At 36.9% G+C, this 22,698-nt stretch overlaps 2 protein-coding genes across 6 annotated transcripts in view; both read left to right on the top strand.

The window, feature by feature from the left end:
• LOC121868722 (5-aminolevulinate synthase, erythroid-specific, mitochondrial-like) overlaps positions 1–3,366 on the top strand; it is a 48,582-nt gene extending 45,216 nt beyond the window's left edge. For all 4 annotated transcript variants that reach the window (XM_042369580.1, XM_042369577.1, XM_042369579.1 and 1 more), the window contains one exon: positions 959–3,366. In XM_042369580.1, the coding sequence (XP_042225514.1) occupies positions 959–1,069 (111 nt within the window). In that variant the 3' untranslated portion in view covers positions 1,070–3,366. The remainder of the gene's footprint in view (positions 1–958) is intronic.
• A 3,049-nt stretch (positions 3,367–6,415) lies between these two features.
• Positions 6,416–22,690, top strand: LOC121868721 (pre-mRNA-splicing factor CWC22 homolog). 2 transcript variants are annotated; one of them, XM_042369575.1, is made up of 7 exons: positions 6,416–6,606; positions 8,341–8,507; positions 8,856–11,171; positions 11,363–14,554; positions 16,048–16,233; positions 17,573–17,813; positions 18,518–22,690. In XM_042369575.1, exons 3-7 carry the CDS (start codon positions 8,856–8,858, stop codon positions 19,390–19,392), a joined length of 6,810 nt encoding a protein of 2,269 aa, XP_042225509.1. In that variant the 5' UTR covers positions 6,416–6,606; positions 8,341–8,507; the 3' UTR covers positions 19,393–22,690. The 2 variants fall into 2 exon arrangements, with proteins under 2 accessions (XP_042225509.1, XP_042225508.1); XM_042369574.1 differs by lacking the exon at positions 8,341–8,507 and having other exon boundaries at positions 6,417–6,606.
• Positions 22,691–22,698: the final 8 nt, after the last annotated feature.

The following is a 22,698-nucleotide window of genomic DNA, read 5'->3' as shown; positions in this document are numbered from 1 at the left end:
TTTCCCTTGTTCTCCAGCTTATTTGTTCACTCAGTATCTCAAAAGTGGGTGGGTAAGTTACAGTATCTCAACTGAAAAGCTGGAACCAAGAGGCTTCCATAAAATAGACAATTGCATAAAGTGGATTCTATAGTGAACATGTGTCCAAGGAAAGCATATAATAAACCAGAGTACTGTACTTGTTTTATTTGGGTTATATAATTAGTTTCTCCAAATGCTTTACTGTACCTGGACACTAACTTACTTCATTATTCTCTCACACTCACCATGTTATTAAGTCTACAAATAAGCTTTCATTGTGTCGTCATTCTCTTACAATCACCATATAACTTACTCCTCAAAAACTCATGTGAGGATAAGTAGACTCATCACGCACACCACCGCACACACAGTCACTCAGCCAGTTACCTGATTGTCCAATTTCACCTCATTTACCCTCATGTAGTTTGTAACTAGAGGAAGATTATTCCATATTCTTAAATTTCCTGTGCTAATTATGTACACTTAAGTTTTAGAGTTTTAGGAAAAAGTGTGGAATTTGGAAGTGAAGAAATGTGTGGAAATGTGGATATTACTGGCAGTGTTCAAGGGAGGGTTAGCTCAGGCACTGGTTGGCTGGCTGGTAGCTTTGTGTCTTTATGTTCTGACTTTTTCCTCCAGTGGCTTTAAGGGACCGATTTTTTAACATTTGAAGGCAGCTCTCAATAAATTTGCAGTTGTTTAGAATTTTCAGTTCCTCAAAGACTGTCCTTAGTCCAATTTAAAAAAAAATCCACCGTTAATATATACCCGGTATACACTTAGTACTGTATGTTTCCTTTTACTTTTTGATTCACAGGTATTGTACCACTTGTGTACCAAAATATAATTTACTTTTGTAAATCATAATGATGAGAAATAATACCATTTACATTAGCTACTTTATTTTTAAATATATATTTTTTTTTATATGTTTCAGGAATGTACTTTCTGCAAGAAGCCCCTACTCTTTAACGCACTGGAAGCAAGGGAGCGATGTAATACAGAGTGTGACAAGCCATATTGTCCCCAGTTTGTTGAATGCTTTTAACAGTAACAGAAACAAGTTAGTACTGAATTATGTCAAAGGTTTTGACTGAAATTATGATAAAGGATGATGCTGGAGTTCCTTTTGATGGTCACCATCAAATTTTAGTTCTTCATTGTTTATTTTTTCTTTCATCACTGAAGAAATTTAATCGTTTTTCCTATCAATTATATTTCTATGTTATTTAAATACAGTATAATTATATCTGCCATTTATAAAACATCATAAATTTTTTTTCCTGTTTTAGATTATTTAGGTGCGGGTATTATAATTATGCAAAGTGAGTTTTCAAAAAGTATTTGTACCCACACTTTTTCTAGTTTAATTTATTGAGTTTGACAATGTTTGGTATTATAAAATATATATTTTTTATTTATTTATTTATTTTTTTATTGTGTACTGAATTACAGTATTTGCAGTTTTGCTGATGTGTGCACTTGCACTATTGGTTGATGGTGATCATTTATAAGGTTTAGTGTGGAATAGTTCTGTAGAAGCTTAAACTTGTGATGCAATATATAAATGCCGACACTGCATAATGTACACATGTATTATTCAGTGCACTTGTAAAGAGGCAGCAAACTTGCTTCTTTTGGGAGAAAAAATTATGCTAATCATATGGTGATTGTCACAGTTTTGAAAACACATGATTGTAACCTGGATGGTTCTTAACTGATTTTCTCAATTTGTGTTACAACACCAAAATATAATGTCTTTCTTTTTTCTTTTTTTAATCGTGTACTTGTTGTGTGTAGAGGAGCTGTTTCTCAAGATCTTCAAAAGGCTCATTGTAGGTGTTGACTTACAGTAATTAACAACATCAGAAGTTTACAGATAGATAACTGTGTTGGAAAATAATGAACTAATTTCCTCCTGCTATATATGAGTTTCTTATCTGTTTGAAAGCTCATGAACAAATGTACTAGTCCTTAACATGTTTATTCAACCTGGTTTTATTCTTGTTTGTAATAGGTAGACACTGGTTCTGTGATATTTTAAATTATCAGATAATGTTCCTGTTGATATGTGGAGGTAACAAGTGATGCGTACCATCAGATGAAATTTTTAATTCATTGTTAGGTTTCTATAAAAGTGTTGTGTATAATCTTAAATTTGTATTATAAATGTGCTGGAAATTTTTTCAAAGTAAAAGATCATTTATATGTGTGGGTCTCCTGTTGATTAGCATAATTTTGAAATAGGTCTCACATGCAGCTGTAGTAGATACAAAATTATGTAGCAAATTAACCTTGCACAAGGATGCTGTATATAACCACTAGATGTAAAACTATTGTCCTCTCACTGTCAAACTTTGCACTTTTTGGAAGTTATGGCTGTAATTCACTAAAACCTGACCCTCACACAGGCTGTATATTTTAAACACAGACAGTTCAATAATATGCAAATGTAACTGTTTTTTTTTCTCTTTTCTGAACTTGATATAAACTCTGTGTCAATCAATATTTTACAATTCAATTATTATATTTCAGTTCATTATTAGTTCTTTTAAGTAGGTTCACCATTATGATTTATGTTTATGATTATTATTATTAATTTTTTTATTTCCTTGAATTTAATTGTCTAATTAGAGAGTACAGGTAATTGGTGATAGAGGAAACAAACCGCAAACACATCATGAGGTACTCTGGTTTGATCCAGGGCAACAGAGATGAGAAATATGCTATTCTCTCTGTTGTTCACATAGCTGTCTTGCCTTTCCTTTATCCAGTATTTCTCGAATCTTCCTCGTTGAAATCCTACTACCCATTAAACTACCGTACTCGTTTTTTTCTCTCTCTCTCTCTCCAATTATGCCGTGATTTTGATCAGGTCATGTGAGGCAATGGCATTAGATGACACTATAGGGCTTTCCCAACCTGACTACTCATTCATATACATTTTACACTGTATGTGTGCACAACCTTTCAAAATGAGTCAAGTCTTGAATTAGTTCTTCAACAAAGCTAAACAGTACAAGTGATGTATTTGACAGCCCATTATCTTAAAAATTCCTATTTTTACTCTGAGCATTTTGTAGAATTACATGTCATATATGGTACATGATCTTCCACTGGCAATTCTGGAGACCAACAACTGTGTTCTTGCATTTCTATGCATTTCATGTCCCATTGTTATGTTTTATTGTATTCAAAGATATATATATATAATGAATGAATAATATATTTTAAAAATAATGTAACTTTTAGCAGCATTTACAATAAAGTAAATTACTGGTGAACACTGACAGTATGACACCATGAACAATTGTAGCACTAATAGATGTCTTACAGAGCATGAAAGAAGACTTTTATTAACCTTGTGTGTGAACTGAGTAGAATTAGATGCTGTCTGATACTGGGTGGCTGGAACGAAGAGCAAACAGGTTTTCCCCTTGTGTTATTCATTCTATGTAACTGCTATAATATATACGATTTGCTGTTCTACTTCAAGATGATCATCCTGGTATCCTTGTTAGTGCATACAACTCTAACACACAGTATGTAAATTTGAAAAATGCATGATGTAAGTAAGATATATAGTGATTTAATAAACTCGGTTTTCATATTTTCTTTAGCGTATGTTAAGGATGTTGTGTTATAAGGTGTATATCAATTATTTCATATGGCTGGTTTGAATTTCAATTACAAACAACAGTTATTTTAGTCTGGAGCATAAGAGTGCAGCGAGAGAGGGTAAGTGATTAAATAAAATCACCGGCCTTGTGGTGTGGTGTGCCCAAGCTAGAAAACCAATGACAATAATGAGTGACATTATAGTACTAATTGTGATCTACAACTTGAGCCTTTTCTGATAAACCTTCAATAAAGACATCGGGGAGAAAGGGGAAGAGGAGTGTGACACATGAGTGTGGCGGTTCTGGTTCATCTCCAACACTCATGACTACTTATCCTGCATCACCTATGGCTAGTAATCCTGCTACCACTTTCATTAGGAGGCTTAACACCCTGCTTGCCTCTCTATGACCCTTGCTGGCTCTTTGACCCCTATACAACCTGTTATGACTCTTGCTCATCCTGGATTCAAGATTAGGTCGCCTCGTAAGAGAACGATGTGTCATTCGCCTGGTAAGAGTACAACCAGTGTAATTAGTGATAAATTTAGTAATATGTGGCTACAGGATCACCCGGAAAAGATTAAACAAATAATGAGTGATCTTCATCGCTTATGTCTCAAAATAATAGTGAAAGTGATATACTGTACAGTACTATAGATGACCTTCAGGAATCAAAAGGGCATTAAAAAGACATCGATAAGTCAATTAGATCAGATTTTATAAATACTGTACTGTAACCCTCAACATTTTGGATGTGGGATTACTGAAAAAAAAGGTTATCTTTATCACATTAATTACATAATTTTTATTATACACATTTTTTTTTACGACAATGAAAAAAAAATCATTTATGAGTTTATTAGATGCTGAGGTAATGTCAGTGGACCTGAGTATGTTAAGATATGGGATGGTATCTGGGATAAGCTTTCAACGAATACAAATGCAGAAACAGGGAGCTGTGGAAGGGCAAAAAATGTTGAAGAGAGAACAAGTCAGGGTGTGTTTAGATGGTATTTGTATTATGTATGAAGGGATCAAAGGAAAAATTTGGTAAATATTGTACAGTAATTTGGAGGTGCATGAATAATAACAGAACAGCATCAAATGATTAGGGCAGTAAGAATGAATAAACTTAAAAGTAAATCATGTGAATGCATGTATAGGTATTTGTTTCTTGGCTCAAGACACCTTGCCTTGTGGCTGACAAAGGCATGAAAGTGAAAAAGTGATGAAATCAGGCTTATACAAAGTTAATGTCATACCCTTGGTGAACTACTCTATTAGAGTAGTGATCTCACTGTTCCTGTATGGTTGGATTTTTTCACACCCTAATGTTGATGTGGAAATGCTTAAGGAATATACAGACACAAGCAGATAAACAGACAGAGAATGTGTTTTATTATTATGTATGTATACAATATAATACCTGTATATGTAATCTAAAGACAATGCTAAGCAGTTCGGCATGTTAACAGTTATACTTTTTTGTCAGGTATAACTTGATGAATTATACCAAAAGTTTAATCGCGACTATATCTAGTCAGAGATGGTTCGAAATAGTGGCCTTACTATTCTAGTTGTGGAATACCCAGTAATGAAAGATCATCAGAGAAAGTAAGTAATTATGCGAATTAATGGTGTAATTGCACTTCACAGGACTGCCACTGTGTATGAGGTACACAGTTACCTGCGTCGAATGGCTCAACTTTTTCGCGATGTATTCACCAAAAATTTTACAATTGTGGATAAAATTTCTTGGACACTTGGCACTATCTTGTAAGTACTTGAGAGGGTTGGAATTTTATGCACAGTATATTGTTCTTTGTATTAAGGAAGATTTTTTTGCATTCTCTGGTTCCAACTTGATATGTAATGAAAAGCAGCATTAATAGACAAAAACCAATCATATCCTCTGCAGCGTATGAGAAGGGTGTTGTATAAGGTGTGTTATTTTAGCTTGGAGTATAAGAGTGCAACGAAGGAGGGTAAGACATTAAATAAAATCACCGGCCTTGTGGTGTTGGGGATTACTTTCCCTAATTTAGAAAAATAAATTTCCTCTCCAGAAAAGTAAACTTTTTTGGAGTGAGAATTGTGAACTTTTGTAACAATGTGACAGTGAGTGTTGTTACGACACTGAGTGTGAACTCTTTCAAAGTTAGAGTTGACCAACATTGGAGCAGGTTCAAATACATCCAGGCGTCTCAGGACAGGAGGCAGTTCAAGCCCAGTACAGTACTTGCCAACAGTGAGGAACAGAGACGTGACCGAGCACCCAAGCGGCTAACGAGCCGATCAGTGGCGAAGAGTATAAACGTAAAAAAAAATAAGTGAATCACTATTTATCTATTTTGTCAGAAACAGTTGCCATATGATATTAGAATGAAGAACTGATTGCTCTTCTATAACCGGGAATTTGTAACAAGTAAACATGGCTATTTCACTGACCGACATCTTGCACTTGGACACGTACACATAACCTAATCCAAACTATTATGTGTAAGTGTTTGCTTATACAGGAAATATAAAGTACCATCACTTTTAAAAAAAATAACATTCCTCTTTAAGCAACTGAAAGTAATTGAAATTTGAAGTAGATGAGGAATAGTGACATAAATAGTAATGGAAATATGGGCAAGGTAAAGGTATCAATTTTGTTGGTACCATTTTAGAGGATCTTCTGGTACTACTAGTGGTCTTAGTACCACACTGAATACGACTTGTTTAAACAAAATATATTATATTGTCCATGATAAAACAATTATTGGTCTATTCATATTATATCCCAACACTAGCCACCTTGTCTCATCTCCAGCTCGGCCTAGATGTGGATTCTCACCGGATTGAGGAATTATATGACAGACAAGAACGAGTGTATCAGGCATGAACACAGCGGACATTTGTGGAGTTAATGAAGGAAAGATTACTCGGAGATTAAATTATTGTTCATCTTAGTGCGTAAAGTGTAAGTATGAAAACAAAGTGTTGTATAGTTTAGTGAAGTGATTTAACCGAGGTCTGTTTATAATATAGATCTGTATAAACAACAGCCTCCATGATAAGTGTTGTTATTTTATACAGTAACAATCAGATTAACCAGTTATAGGCTTTACCCACTTGTAACTTAGTGGATCAAACCAGGTTAGTGTACTCTGCTTATCACCATGACTCAGACAAACATCCATTCATGACTGTGTTGTAGGAATATATGTTACCCCACAGTCCATAAATAAATGCCAGAAGCACTATGGACCGCCACAACCAGCAACTTAAAACACATATCACACAAAATAAATGCTTTCTTACATCACGAAAAAGCCACAAATTGGATGAGGAAATCGTTTCACTTAATATTACAACTTTCCATCCTGAGTACTGAACTCGTCTTTGGCTGAGAGGTCTGAGGTGCTATGCCATGGGGAGTTTGTTTGTCTTGTGTTATTAACTCTAACTTGCAGGTAAACTTCAAATATAGATTGGACAGATATACGAGTGTGAACAGGAGTGCCTAACCTAACCTAAAATATTACCTATTCAACTATGTTATTTGGTATTATTGTGTAAGTTGCCCCCCACTGTAACTTGACAAATTTGTTTTTGCAGTCAAATGTCGAGACAATTTTATGACACTCTTATGACCGTTCTCTCGTAAATGGTCATACAGGGGGACTGCTTAGAAGATTAAGTTAGGTCATTTACGAAGGAATGCTCAATTACCGGTCACAGTAAATAGCTTGATAGGCTGTTCTGGGCTATTTTGCCGGACCATTGTTTATGTAATAGAAGTAATGATATATATTTAGTAATTATTGTATTATCATCTGCAACAGTATTACTCATTAAGTTATCCCAAACCAACCAAACCTACCTAACCTACCTAACCTTACCTAACTTCCTAACTGGCGGACCTCCTGGCATATTAAATATCTCGGTTCTAGGTTATTTGCGAGAGAAACATCGTAGAAGAAACGTGTCTTGGAAATTCCTGAGATTTGGTTAGTGGCAACAAATTCAATATATTTTTTAGTAATTTTATGATTTACAATTCACGATATCTCGGTTGTGGATAAAATATGAGAAAATTGTCATAGAAGAAATTGGTCTTGTTTTCGTCTGAAATTATCATTAAACATGTTTTACATTGTACTACAATAAATACTATTATATCATTACCTGTACAGTTATGGAATCATTTACATTATTTAGGTTAGGTTTGGTAAAAGCACTGCAAACACTGATGATATGGCAGTAATTTCATGTCTCTGCTTGCTTTGTAGGCAAAAAATAAATTATTTACTGTAATTATGGCACCATCGAATCTCCCTTGGCAAACAAGTTGTGGTTCAGTTCATCTGCTATATGAGAGCCTCTGCAGTCTTTGCTTACATGTCAGGAAATGAAGGACAATCTCATCGAGCGTGTTTATTATGATTAATATTGCATTAAATTGGTTAATTTTTTCAAGAGATGTTGTTTGGATGATAGTAAATAAGAAAATTGAAACGACAATGCACAGGTTAGAAAGTTAGGTGAGGTTAGGTAATGTTAGGTCAGGTTCTAATAGGTTCTGTGTATTATTTTGTTTTGATTTTCTTGCTTAATATCATCCAAACAACATCTCCTAAATATTTGGTGCAATTCCATAAAGTCCTTCTGGTGCTAACCATCTCCTCCACCATTACCATACTTTTTCACACAGAGGCTGGTAAACCAATGGAACGGTCTACCAGCCCAAGCTGTGGAATCGAGAAAAGTTTTGGGCTTCAAAATAGCCCTTGACACAATTATCAACAACAATGGAGGAATTGTACACAAGCCACTGGCCTCCTTCCCTCGACATGGTCACCTCTAGTGGGTGGCCATTAGGTAAATGAGGGTCAAATTTGTATTAGTTGCCATCTACTGAATCTCGAGAATTTTATCTTTGCAATCAATATTTCAGACAGTTCTAAGACACTTATCTTCTACAAATAGACTACATTACCGGTCATGACAAAATAGCTTTTCATGCTGTTTTTGGCTATTTTCCTGGTCCATTGTTTATATAATAGAAGTACTGTACAGAAATTTTTATATGATGCACTTTAGTCCTATTGACCTATGTTTTGTAACTGTGAATATGTTGAGCACTGTTCTTCACTCTTCTATAACTATTAAAATAAATCAGGGATATAGGATGTGTATAGTGTAATCATATATATTTTCATATTACAGATGGGCAGTGGCAGTCGTTCTCGTTCCCCAGGGAGTGAGAGAAGAGACCGGTATAGAAGGAGTCATGAGAGAGAGAGGAGTAATAGACGTGACAGGGAGAAAGAAAGAGATAGATATCAGAAGCATGCCAGGAGTAAAAGTAAGGAGAGGAGGAGTCAGAGTAGGGACAGACCCATAAGAGAAAGAAATAGAGGTTGGAACAGAGGGCGCCGGCAGTGGACCTCATATCCCATGAAAAATGAAAGATATAATCGTAAGAAGGAACACATGAGAGGTGACAGGCGAAGATATGGTAGAGACCACTCAAGTTCTGACGATGAACAAGAGAGCTGGGACAAGTACAGAGGCAGAAATGATCGCTACAGGAATAGAGATAGAAGCTGGGACAGGTATGGAGGGAGAAATAGGATGGATAATTTTAGTAGTGGTTATGGACCATCAGATAGATATCATAGAAATATATCCCCGGAAAGAACCAGTAGATCGTCACACGCCTCCGATCGTCGAGATTGGAAAACTGAAAAGAAATCAAGAAATGACTCGTCCTCAAGCGACTCAAGCAGTGAAAGTTCATCTGAAGAAGACTCAAAGACTAAAAAGGACTCTAGTAGTAGTAGTGATGATTCATCAGATGAAGATCCAAAGGTTAAAAAGAGACGAGATGACACTGATAAACATGAACGTCCTAGAAAGAGTAAAAAGAAATATGAGGATGTTGCCCCTTCCTCTGATGAAGACCCTAAGATTACAGAGAGGCATGATGACCGTGAACATGCTAAAAGGAAACGAGCTAAATCTAGTAGATCTAAAGAGGTAGATAGTGGAAGAGGCAAGGAAAAAAGAGTTCATGAGAAGAAATCAAAGAAAAACAAACAATCAGATTCTGATTCTGAAAGTTCTGAAGAGGAAAAAGTTTCTCATAAAGCAGTAAAGACAAAGGCAAGCAAGAACTCAAATTCTAATCGTGAAGTATCTGAGTACAAAAAAAGTGGTCAAAGTGTGTCTAAAAAGAAGAAATGTGATGAGAGTTCCAGTAGTGATTCTGAAGACTCTGAGCCTGAAAGTGTGTCTCCTGTGTTGCCAAAACAGAAAGGCGGTGTGGAGTTAAATGTTAAATCAAAAGTTTTGGAACTTGAAAAAGAACCATCTATGAAACGATCAGAGAAAAAAAAACCTGATAACTTAGTAATTGATTATAAAAGTACAGTTCATGGAAAAGTACACAGTAAAATATCAAGCAAAAAGAAAGAGAAGGGAAGTTTAGATGTTGATTTTAAAGAGGTAGGAACTGAGAAGGTAACCCATAATATACCAGAGAAGAATATGGATGAGACTTCAGATAGTGATTCAGATAATTCAGAGTTGGAGAAAGTGACTCATAAAGTGTCAGAGAAGAAAACAGTTGAAAGCTTAAATTTGAAATCAGAAGCTCCAAGGTCGGAGAATGTGTCCCGTGAAATGTCAGAAGAGAAACTAAAAAAGAGTTCAGTTAGTAGTAAAAGTTTAAAAGGACCACAAATACCCAAAACAGTGGAACTTAAAGTTTCAGAAGGGATCAGACAGAAACGTAGCTCGCAGAAAGCTTCAAGTACAGAGGAAAGTGATGCAAGTACAGAAACTATTGCGTATCAGTCTGAGTTTGAGACAAGTTCTTCTAATACTACAACTAAGAAAGGTGCAGCTGACAAAGCAGGATTAGATGAAGGTACAAAGGTTGCACAAACACCAGTTGGTACACCAAAAGGGAAGGAGCTTGATGCTGGATTAAGTGTCAGAGGAGAACCACAGGAAAAGAATTCTGATACCAGAGTAAAATATAAATTGATCAGTAATTCAGATTTAGATATTATTGATTCCAAGAAGTCAAAACATTGTGATAAAACAGAAAAGGAAGCTGATGCTGGACATGTTGGTTTAACATACAAAGAAAAAGCTGATTCAACGTCCAAGCATGAGGTTGACTCCACATCTAAAAGACAAGCTGAATCAACATCCAAAGGCAAGGTTGACTCAACGCCTAAACGACAGGTTGACTCGGCATCTAAAGGAAAGGTTGATTCAACGCCTAAACGACAGGTTGATTCAACGCCTAAACGACAGGTTGACTCAGCACCCAAAGGACAGGTTGACTTAGCACCTAAACAACAAGTTGACTCAGCACCTAAAGGCAAGGTTGACTCAGCACCCAAAGGCAAGGTTGATTCAGCACCCAAAGGACAGGTTGACTCAGCACCTAAACAACAAGTTGACTCAGCACCCAAAGTCAAGGTTGACTCAGCACCTAAAGGACAGGTTGACTCAGCACCTAAAGGACAGGTTGACTCAGCACCCAAGTCAGGTTGACTCAGCACCCAAAGTCCAAAGGTTGACTCAGCACCCAGAATCCGGGGTTGGGCTCAGCACCTGAGGCCAGGACAGTTCAGCACTAAAGGCATGGTTGATTCAGCACCTAAAGGACAAGTTGATGGCACCCAAAGGCAAGGTTGACTCAGCACCTAAAGAGCAAGGTTGATTCAGCACCCAAAGACAAGGTTGACTCAGCACCTAAAGGCAAGGTTGATTCAGCACCTAAAGGCAAGGTTGATTCAGCACCCAAAGACAAGGTTGACTCAGCACCTAAAGACAAGGTTGACTCAGCACCTAAAGGCAAGGTTGATTCAGCACCCAAAGACAAGGTTGACTCAGCACCCAAAGGCAAGGTTGATTCAGCACCCAAAGACAAGGTTGACTCAGCACCTAAAGGCAAGGTTGATTCAGCACCTAAAGGCGAGGTTGACTCAGCACCCAAACGACAGGTTGACTCAACATCCAAAGGACAGGCTGAATCAGTATCCAAAGGACAGGTTGACTCAACATCCAAACGACAGGTTGACTCAACATCCAAAGGACAGGTTGACTCAACATCCAAACGACAGGTTGACTCAACATCCAAACGACAGGTTGACTCAACATCCAAAGGACAGGTTGACTCAACATCCAAACGACAGGTTGACTCAACATCCAAAGGACAGGTTGACTCAACATCCAAAGGACAGGTTGACTCAACATCCAAACGACAGGTTGACTCAACATCCAAAGGACAGGTTGACTCAACATCCAAACGACAGGTTGATTCAACATCCAAACGACAGGTTGACTCAGCATCCAAAGGACAGGCTGAATCAGCATCCAAATTACTTACTCACAAAAACACTGAGAAGAAATTAGAAGCAGAGTCAAGCACTGAGATAAAAGTAGATGTAAATTCAGAGAAGAAAGAAGCACCAGGAAATGATAGAATTCCAACCAAAATCTTGGAAGAGAAGGAGATTGAATCTGGTTCTGATGGCGAACATTCAGAAAATACGAAAAAGTCTGGAAAAAAGGTTAGCAGCAAGTCTGAGATTGACAAGCATGGGAAAAGTAAATCAAAAATACCCAAAAAGGGAAATGAATCAGATGATTACAAAAAGAAGAAGAAACATAAGAAGCATAAAAACAAAAAGTCATCCAGCAGTGATAGTGATGTTGACTCTAAAGAAGGTGACATACCAAGGGTGTATGACAGTGATGAAACAACTGAACAAGAGTTGTTGAGAAAAAAGAAGCAGCTAGAGGAGCAGCTACTGATAGAAGAAGAGATCCGCCAAAGAAGTGAGAACCTGGAGAGGGAACGTGAAGCTGCCCCTAGCAAGAAGGTCAAAGGTTTGGATGGAAGTAATGAAAGTGCCAGTCAGTTGCCTCCCAAAAAGAGCAGCAGCAAGGATAAAACGTCTCGCTCTCGGTCCCGGTCCCGTTCTAGAAGTCAACCCGAAGTGAAGGCGGAGGACAAGAAGAGTAAGAAAGGTAATGATGATAAAAGCGTCAAAAGTGACAAAAGGTCCAAGTATCACAGCTCAGATGATGAGGACTCTACCAGAGGACGAGATTCTGAAGAACCACAGATTGGAGGACGGTACTGGGGAGGAGACCATGGTAAGGAGATCCCACGACTCCAAAAGGCCAAGCAACCCAAAACGAGTGACACTTATTGGAATAAATATGCTGACAAGCTTGGCATTCAAATTGAGGACCCTAGAAACAGAGGACAGGAATCAGAGAGAGGAAGAAATAAAGACAGAAGTGATGACAGAAGGAGAGAGAGTGATCAGAGGTTCAGAGACAGTAGTGATGAAGGTGATGGTAAACGTGATGTGAGACGAAAGGATGAAACAAATGATAAAGATGATAAAAAAAATGAAAATAAAGAGCCTGAACCACCTCCTAAAGAGCTAATAAAAAAGCCAGTGATGGATCCATTGACCACCAAGACTGGCGGTGCCTACATACCACCAGCAAAACTGAAGATGATGCAGGCACAGATTACAGATAAGTCTAGTGCTATATTCCAGAGATTGGCATGGGAGGCACTGAAGAAGTCGATCAATGGTCTTGTTAATAAAGTAAACGTTTCTAACATTGGCATAATCGTGCGTGAGCTTTTACAGGAGAATATAGTCCGTGGAAGAGGTGTGCTGTGTAGGGCCTTGATGCAAGCTCAGTCATTTTCACCAACATTTACTCATGTGTATTCTGCTATGGTTTCCATCATCAACTCCAAGTTCCCACAAATTGGAGAGCTATTATTGAAACGTCTGGTTATCCAGCTCAGACGAGGTGTTAAGAGGAATGATAAAAATATTTGCATGTCTTCTTGCCGCTTCATTGCTCATCTTATAAACCAGCAAGTAGCGCATGAAGTTGTGGCTCTGGAAATTTTAACCTTTCTTCTCGAGAGAGCTAAAGATGCAACTGATGACTCAGAAGTTGCAGAGAAATCAAGAAATAATTCCTGCGAACTTGCTATTACATTCCTTACAGAATGTGGTATGAAACTTAATGAAGTCAGCCCCAGGGGAATGAAAATTATATTTGAAACTTTGAGGCATATATTACATGAAGGAAAACTGGAACAACGGGTTGCATACATGTTAGAAGTGATATTTGCAATTGTTAAAGATGGGTTCAAAGACCATCCATCTGTTGTAGAGGAATTGGATCTTGTAGAAGAAGATGATCAGTTTACACACATTGTTGAACTAGATGGAAAATTAGATAGTCAGGATATTCTTAATGTGTTTAAACATGATCCAGACTACGAAGAAAGTGAAGAAAAGTACAAGGAAATCCGTGCCGGCATCCTAGGAGATGATAGTGATGGCAGTAGCTCAGAGGGAGGCTTAGAGAGTGGTTCTGACAGTGATGATGAGTCTCAAGATGAAGAAGAAAAACAAGAAGCTCAAACTATCATTGACCAGACGGAGACAAACATGGTGGCCTTCCGTCGTACTGTCTATCTTACAATACAATCTTCATTAGATGTAGATGAATGTGCTCACAAGTTGCTAAAGGGAGAGATCAAGCCAGGCTGGGAGACAGAATTGTGCAACATGATTTTGGATTGCTGTGCTCAGCAGCGTACTTACATAAAGTTCTATGGTCTTTTGGCTCAGCGCTTCTGTATGATCAATAAGGTGTATCAAGAACCTTTTCATCAAATCTTTAGGGATGCATATGACACTTGTCATCGTCTTGAGACAGAAAAACTTCGCAATGTGGCTCGTCTCTTTGCCCATTTACTGTTTTCAGATGCAATATCTTGGGAAGTCTTGAAACATATTCACTTGAATGAGGATGAAACAACCAGCTCTTCAAGAGTCTTCATTAAAATTCTTTTCCAGGTAAGTACAGTAGTGCATTTTTGTATTGAATCCATATAGGATCAGTAGCTATGTAAATTTTTTATTTTTTCAGGTGTACAGTTGGTTGGCTCTCTGATACTGTACCATGGCCATGACACACTGATTTACAATTATTTTTCATTATACTTTCTTATACATTTCTGTATAAACCTAATCCTTTATTCTGTGTTTATTGTATGAGTTATTTCCTCATGCCCATACTATTACTGACACAGTGGCTTATTGGACACAGCACTCCTCTCTCGTCCTAAGGATTGCTGGTTCATGCCAAGACACCATGACACCCAGTTGTGATTGGTTACCTTTTTTATATTTGGGAAAGTAAATGTAGCAGTATTCAGTGCCAGCCACACTGTCTCCCTGTGAAATGAAGGTTTATTATTCCTGTGCTGTAATAATGGCTAAGTCATTGAAGCATAGAAAATAGCCTTAAAATGGTGAGGAGGATGATAATGAGAATCTTGCTTTTGGTTGTTCAAGCTGTAGGTTCAAAGAATTTATACTTAGCATGATGTGGCACTGTTTATACTATCATAAAAATAAAATCTTACCCGAAATTCTTTTACAGTTTGTAATAGTTTCTCATTACATTTAGAACAAAAATTATTCAAATCTTTTTCATAATCATTTTAAACACCTGCAGGTCTTACAAATTTATGTGTTAAGCACAGTTGCCCACAAATGTAATATTCCATGTCTCACAGAGTCATCGGCTACTTAATAATAACTGTACATGTGGCAGAGCTGAGGTATTCCAACAATGAGTATGTCAATCGCTTTACAATTAATTAGCCTTTAGATATTATATCTCTGTGTTATAATTTTGTCAATGGATTCTGTAATCCCCCCCACCTCCCACCACCACCACCATATCACTCAGTTGGGATACCTTGACTATCATTGTGGCATTGCCACATGTACTGAGTTGCCGTGAGGTGAAGAACATCACAGAATTCTGCCTTTTTGCACTTGCATTAATTTTTTTTTAAATTTTAGTCAGGTTTTTAAGACATTGACCAGCTGCTAAGATGGTTGCCAAATTACTCTACATTCACTAGCTTTCAGGGAGGCTGCAGTAAAATTCAGATTGGCAGAATGGAATGGAAAGTGCTAGGGTACAAAACAAAACTCTCGAACATTTTGATAACTTTCTTGGTGTACTGTATTTCAAATGGGTTTTTGGTAGGATTAGCTTCTTTATATTAATTTTATGTAAACATATTCATAACTAATCAATAAAATCTTTTGAGTTCCCATTTTTTATGGCATAAAAAATGTCAAATTATCCAGGATAAGGGAATTTAATTTTAAAATTGCAAGACTTTTATCAACCCTGTTACGTGAAGATGCTCTTATAGTCAACATTTCCTGATTAATTGTACACTGGTAATTTAACACTGCTGTAATTTACAAAACAACAATCGCATTTTTTTTACATATTAATGTACAGTATTATACTTGTTAATTTACAGGAACTTGCGGAGTTCATGAGTTTGGCAAAACTTAATGAGAGACTGCGAGACCCAACTCTTGCTCCAGCTTTTGAGGGTCTGTTACCCAGGGACAACCCACGCAACACTCGCTTTGCTATAAACTTTTTTACCTCATGTGGTCTTGGTGGTCTCACTGATGGGCTTCGAGAATTTCTTCGGACTCAAGTAAGTTCTTTTCACGGCAGTTGTCATTAAGATATACTGTAGTTTTATTCTTGAAGTAAACATATGTGGTCCTTTACTAGAACAAGGGAAGAGTGACCTTTGTTACTCATAGCTCATTCCTAAGTTATTCTGTTCCCTCATTAATGGCATGATCAGTGCCATGGGGTGGGGTGCTGAAACTTGCTCAGTTGTAAAAGTTAGAAGTGACTGGAGGAAGTTTAGGTAGATATTGCCTTTTCTTTGTGGCAAGAGGACCTTCCCTCCATATGAAGCTGATGAGAGAAGTGTGATGTATAGCAGCAAAACATAGGCAGATAAAGAGGATGACAAAAGTAGACTTGGGTGAGCTGAAATGAGAATGGTGAGGTGGATGTGTAATGTGGCTGGAATTGGCAAAGTTCTGTGTAGAGACAGGCTGAGATGGTCTGGACATGCAGAGAGAATGGATGAAACCACTTGGGTCAAGGTGCATGAGCCTAAATATGGAGGGGAAGAGAGCCAGGAGTAGGCCAAGAATGACATGGGGAGAGGTTGTAAGATATGACATTAGAGTTAAGAAACTGACAAGAGAAACTGCACGAGTTTGTGCAGCATGAAGAGCTGTCATTAGGTAATTGCAGTTAACTTACACAAGTATGGAAAGTGACTGTAAAGTGTTGGTGTCGATAGTGTGATTATGAAAAAGTGGCTACACATATGATAATTTTTGGCACAAAAATACAGTGATATCTCCGTTAGCCAGAACAATTAGTGCAGAGCACTTCCGGGAATGAGAGATTTCCGGGTAACGAGACAACTTTCAAAGCCGGAAAAAATCCCTCATCCCCGGAATTTTTTGGGGAGCGAAAAAATGTTCTCGGAAGTTCCAGAAATTACCCATTACATCTTCTCTTGAACCCAGAAAAATATCCCTCATCCCTGGAATTTTCTGTGTATTGGGAAAATTTTCTCTGAATTTTCTGAAAATGTGCCCCTCGGAAAATCGTTCCCAAAGCCGGAACTTTCCGGAAAATTCCGGCTTTGGAAACGATTTTCCGAGAAAATTTCAATTCCGGCTATCGTAGAGTTCCGGGTTTGAGGGATTCCGGCTAACTGAGACACTACTGTATATAATAGTATTTACTTCAGATTTGAAACCTATGGATGCTGTTTAAAGTACAGTACAGTAGTAGTTTTTCCTCAAGTGTTGATCTGTGTTTTGTTGGGTATTGTGATGTTTATCCAGTGGTGTTTAAATAATAATGTTGTGTCAATATGTTTTTTGTCATTGATGGCTTGATTGATTTTTATTAAGGAATATGTTTATTGATCTAATTCTGTGACTTTGCTTGAATTGCAGCCCAAGCCAACAGCAGTGGTGGCACCAGTACAGCAGCATATTAATAAAAATGAAAGTAACAAGAGTGAAGATAATATCAGTAGTGAAAGTAGCAGTGAGAGCAGCAGTGACAGTGAAAGTAGCAGCAGCAGTAGTAGCAGCAGTAGCAGCAGTAGCAGCAGCAGCAGCAGCTCAGACAGTTCCTCAGAGAGCAGTAGTGATAGCTCTGACTCATCATCGAGTGAGTCTGAGGATTCCTCTGGTAAGTGGTAATATCATTTGAATTAAAAATATCTAATGATAATTTATATTCATATATGAATGGCAGGGGAGCATGGCAACAAGTTGAATATGGGGATGGGCATTTTGTTGATGGGTGATGCTAGATTGTGTGCAACAGCAGGATGAACCAGACAGTTATCAAGGGGCCTTGTTATGGATGAAGAACACCATCACTAAACAAATTTGTGAGAGCAGTAAGAGTAAATGAATTAAGAGAGACTGTGTTTGCTCTTGTATCTGGCCTTACTGTCTTATAGTGGGAAATGGCTCTCAACAGTGTGAAGAATTTTTTTTGCTCATGTTTCCATGTGGTATTGCTTGTAGATCAGATTATTGGTGCATAACCACTGCTTCTTTACGTGAAGTTTACAGATTTTGTAGAGAATATTCAAAATGTAGGTAATGCATTTCTATTTGTTATATGAGCCCCTTTCAACCTTTTTCACAGCACTCATCATTGTCTTTTATGCCACCTTCGCTTGGTGCAAGTTCCCATTTAATTGTATCGTTTCATTCTATTCCCCCATTCCTTGCACTTTTCAACAATGGAAATCTTTTCGCTTACACATCAGCCCATGAGCCTAAAACCTACAGCTCTTTAATTTTATCTTTCTTATCTAAGCTTTTTCCCATACTGGGCAATATATACATAGTGTTAATTCAGTACTCGTTTTTATCTCTTAGATCTAGAGATAGAGAGGAAGAAGAAGAAGAAACAAAAGAAGAAAGAGACCAAGAAAAAAGGTCTTTCAGGTAAAAATAAATCAAAAACGAACAGAAAGAGTGAAAGGTTTGGAGACAACAAAGGCAGCAGCAAGAAGAAGAGTGAGAGTGAAGACGAAGAAATGTTTGTTAGGCGAAGGGAGGAAGACTTAGATGATCAAAAAGAACGAGAGAGAGGTGAGAGGTGGAGGAAAATCAATAGTGATGACTGGAGTAGGAGGAGGAGGAGAGATGATAGCAGTGAGAGTGGAGATGAAGAGAGAGAAGACGTATATGAAAGGAAAAGAAGTCGTGCTCATTCAAGAGAAAGAAAGGAAGGTGAAAATACAGAGAAGAGAGAGAGACACAGCGATGATTATGATGAAGGAGGAAGAAGACGAACACAAGGCGATCACACGCGGTCAGATGAGAGGAGAAGAGGTGATGACCAGGATGCTGGATATCAAAGGAAAAGAGGAGAGAAGAAGGATTTAAAGAGGAGACATAACAGTGATGATGAAAGTGAGGAAGATGAGAGGAGAGGTGACAGTGGAGATAGAGGAGATAAAAGAAAAAAGAGACATGATAGTCAAGAAAGAGATTCAAAGAGGAAGAGAAATGATTTTGATGAGAGAGCACCAGAGGATGAGAAAGGAGCAGAGGGATGGAAGCAACGAGGGGAACATGAGAGTGGAGATCATAAAGAATGGAAAGGACATAGAGAAGAAGTGAGGGAGAGAGAGAGAAATCACCCACGGGATGGAGGAGACTGGAGAAAAGAAAAGAAAGTTCATGGTCGTAGATCTGAAAGTAGTGGTGATGGTCGAAGAGGATGGGAAAGAAACAGGTATCATTAAGCTTACGTTAAACTTGTAATATAGAACTAAGTGACTCGATTAAATAAAGTGTGTGTGGATGATGTTCTGATTATTAGTAAATTATGTAGTGTAAGTGATACATAAGTTACATAGTGTTTACTGTAACTCCACAACTGTACATTTTGTATTTTTTTCTTGTCTAGATTTGTGTGTTGTATTTTGGTAAGGTGGCATAAAATAATACTGTCAAAACAGATTGGTTATCGCTCAGATCAGTGACTGCTAAATTTGGACTTCTTTCATTCAATATGATGTTTTTAATATATATATATATATATAGGTATTTTTTTTTTATTTATCATTATTTTTTTGGTATTGTCCTTTGAATCCTTTGTGTCTCCTACAATACAGCAGCTGGCTCATATGGAACATCCTCCACACACAAACCATCTACGCACATTCCCAGAGAATCCTTCATCAACACAGATTTCTTATTTTTTTTGGTCATTACTGCACGTATATCCTTTTGCCCTACACTTGAATAGACCATTTAAATACGTTTTTCCACATCCTTTCCTGTCAGATGTCTGATGAACCTTGTACCTTGTCTCATGTTTTGTCATCCATTGTCTTCCCAACACTACATATGTGTCCTATTTTCTCACTCCTCTACTCTTTACTGTTACATCTGCTCCTTTAGGAATTGTTTCACCAGCTTCTTTAATATTAGTCATTGTACGTTACCAACCCATGTTCTGTTAACAGTGTTGTATATGTCACAGGTTCTTCTAACAAACCTCATGTCACTTGATAATATTTTTTAGTTATTTTCTAACATGTAGTAAGAACAAACCAAAATACAATTTTCTTGTTGTTATTAGATAAAATTTTATGGACTAGGACTAATACATATTTTGATATCTTTTAAGTTACTGTATTCCTAAAAATTTATTGTTCAAGTAATATAATACAGTATACAGCACCTTTATTGTCTGGATTAATTTTTTTCCAAAAAGATATGTCATCAAATTAGTATGTATTAAGATGTAACTGCTAAGCCAAGCATAGATTTGCTTTTACCTTTAAGCAGTAAATGTTGATTTTTTATGGGATTGAAATATTCAAAACAATAGAATTAGTGTGCAATACAGTACAGTACTAATATTTCATGCCTTTTCCGGCTGTGAAGCAGACTGGCCGGACAGGTGCCAATGCTAGCATTCAGCAGCTAATGGGTTTCCTTTGGCAAGATGCTAGTCCACCAAAGGGTTGTCAGACCATTTGGAAGTGCACCTGATAGTGTACCGTATTCATTTTTTGTGATTGTGTTGTAGGTGGCAGTGAATCGTAGTACTACAGTAATATTATGAAGGGTTAGAACTTTATGAAAGGAAGTTTTGTTGCTTCTACAGAACCCATGAGGCATGACATGAAATTTTGAAGTTTGAGCAGTGTAAAAAAGTTTTCATTTCTTCCATGTACAGAATTCTTACAAATGACTCAATTTAGTTAAAAAGAGATACAAATGCATAAATTATTTTACAAAGCTAGTGAATTGAACATCATTATGGCTGACCTGTATATTCTCAAGGAATTCCTTAATATACCATCAGACATGAATCAATAATGGTGTTTGATTGCAGATATACTGTACAGTACAGTATCAGTAATTTATAAATTACTTTAGAAAGCTAAAAGCTAACATTCTTCATGGTGTCTTGCTGGGCCCTTCCCAAGCAAGAATATTGAGCTTAGTCTGAGGCATCATCAAGGAAGAGTAATTTGCTGTAATGCACACCTCAACATGTAATGTCCCTCCAAACCTGCCTGGATAATTGTGTAATCCAAAGCCTTGTGTGTTTGTAGTGCATAGCATTACTCTTCTATTGTGGTGCCTTTTACATCTCTATACCATATTACTGAATTGATTATATACGTGTTTAAATATTCATAGATAAATGTACCATAAAAGGTATTTTAATTTACAGTATTTGTTTCGTAATTTGTATTTACATTAGTCTATGAACTTCACCCAGGTGGAAGGAGAGATATCAATACAGTATAATATTCATATTTTGTACTGGGTGTGTATGTCCATTAAAGAATAAAAGATCAGAGAAAGAATTAACAACAACTATCTTCACCATGCTCTCTACAGGATAATTCTTCACATGTTTTAAATATTAATGGGTTTTAGGGTAATAGTAATCCTCTGTTCATGATAAATGTTCATGGGTGAAGTATCATTACCAGTCTTGGTATAGATGTACAGTATACTGTACCTCCCTTATTAATAATGAGGCTGTAAGATCACAAGTTGAGGTTACCAAGTATGTAACATTAAAAAAAGCTTAATATGTTCACCGTATTGTCAGCTTATAATATACTGTATGTCTTTATTTACACATATACAACATACACACACACGCACACAATACTCTCTTTTGCAAGCCTTTACAACTATAGTACATGAAATCTTATTTGAAAATAGAAGTTTTGTAGTACTGTACTGTACTGTATTTTGAAAATGGGAATATTCAGCCCATCCTGCTTCTGGCTTACCCATTTAGCATATTTCAATAAGTACACACTAACACTTTATAAAATGTCCAAAATCATACACATTTAGAAGGTGGAAGTGTCTACAAAGAGAAGATTTAATGAGTCGCCAAAAGACTTGTGATGACACCTTAATATGAAAGATGTCCTTCAGGGATTATAACTGTTTTTTAATATACTGTACAGGTACTGTATCCCCTGTATAAGAAAGGGTTGAGTTCCTGGAAATTCATTTGTTTTTCTGTAGCTAAAAAATGTATAATGAATGGTAGAACCTATGTATTATTTGGGGTTATGATGCAAGGGAAGAACAGCAATCTTTTACTAATAGTAGAGTCCTTGTATTATTGTGTTGGGGTCATGATCCAGGAAGGAAAAATGTTGGTCAACTGTCTTTTTTTTTCTTTCTTTTTTCAAGTCACTGTTTGCCATTGTATGTTAATACTATGGCAAAGAATAAGTTCATTGAAAACTATAAACATTACACTATTCAGGTACAGTAGTGTGTTCAGGTAAATGAGTCTCTGCATTCTGGGTGACCATGACCACAAGATAGCTAAAAGTTTGCATTCTTTAAACAAAAGAGGGTGTCAAAATGTGATTGTTATTTGTTCAAACAAATTTTGCTTTTATATCGAGAAAAAGAAGTGTCAATGTGCAACTTTCGTTAAAACAAATTTTCATTTATCGGGCATCTGTATCTATGCAGTATTGGGATACTGTACCTGTATTTGCAGCCAGTACAGTACTGTAATTTGTAATAAAAATTGAGAATTGATTCTAGAA

The sequence above is a fragment of the Homarus americanus genome, unplaced genomic scaffold, assembly GCF_018991925.1.
Source record: "Homarus americanus isolate GMGI-L3 unplaced genomic scaffold, GMGI_Hamer_2.0 scaffold30535, whole genome shotgun sequence".
NCBI lineage: Eukaryota > Metazoa > Arthropoda > Malacostraca > Decapoda > Nephropidae > Homarus > Homarus americanus.
Note: the sequence above shows the minus strand (reverse complement) of the source record. Positions and strands in the feature narration are given on the sequence as shown.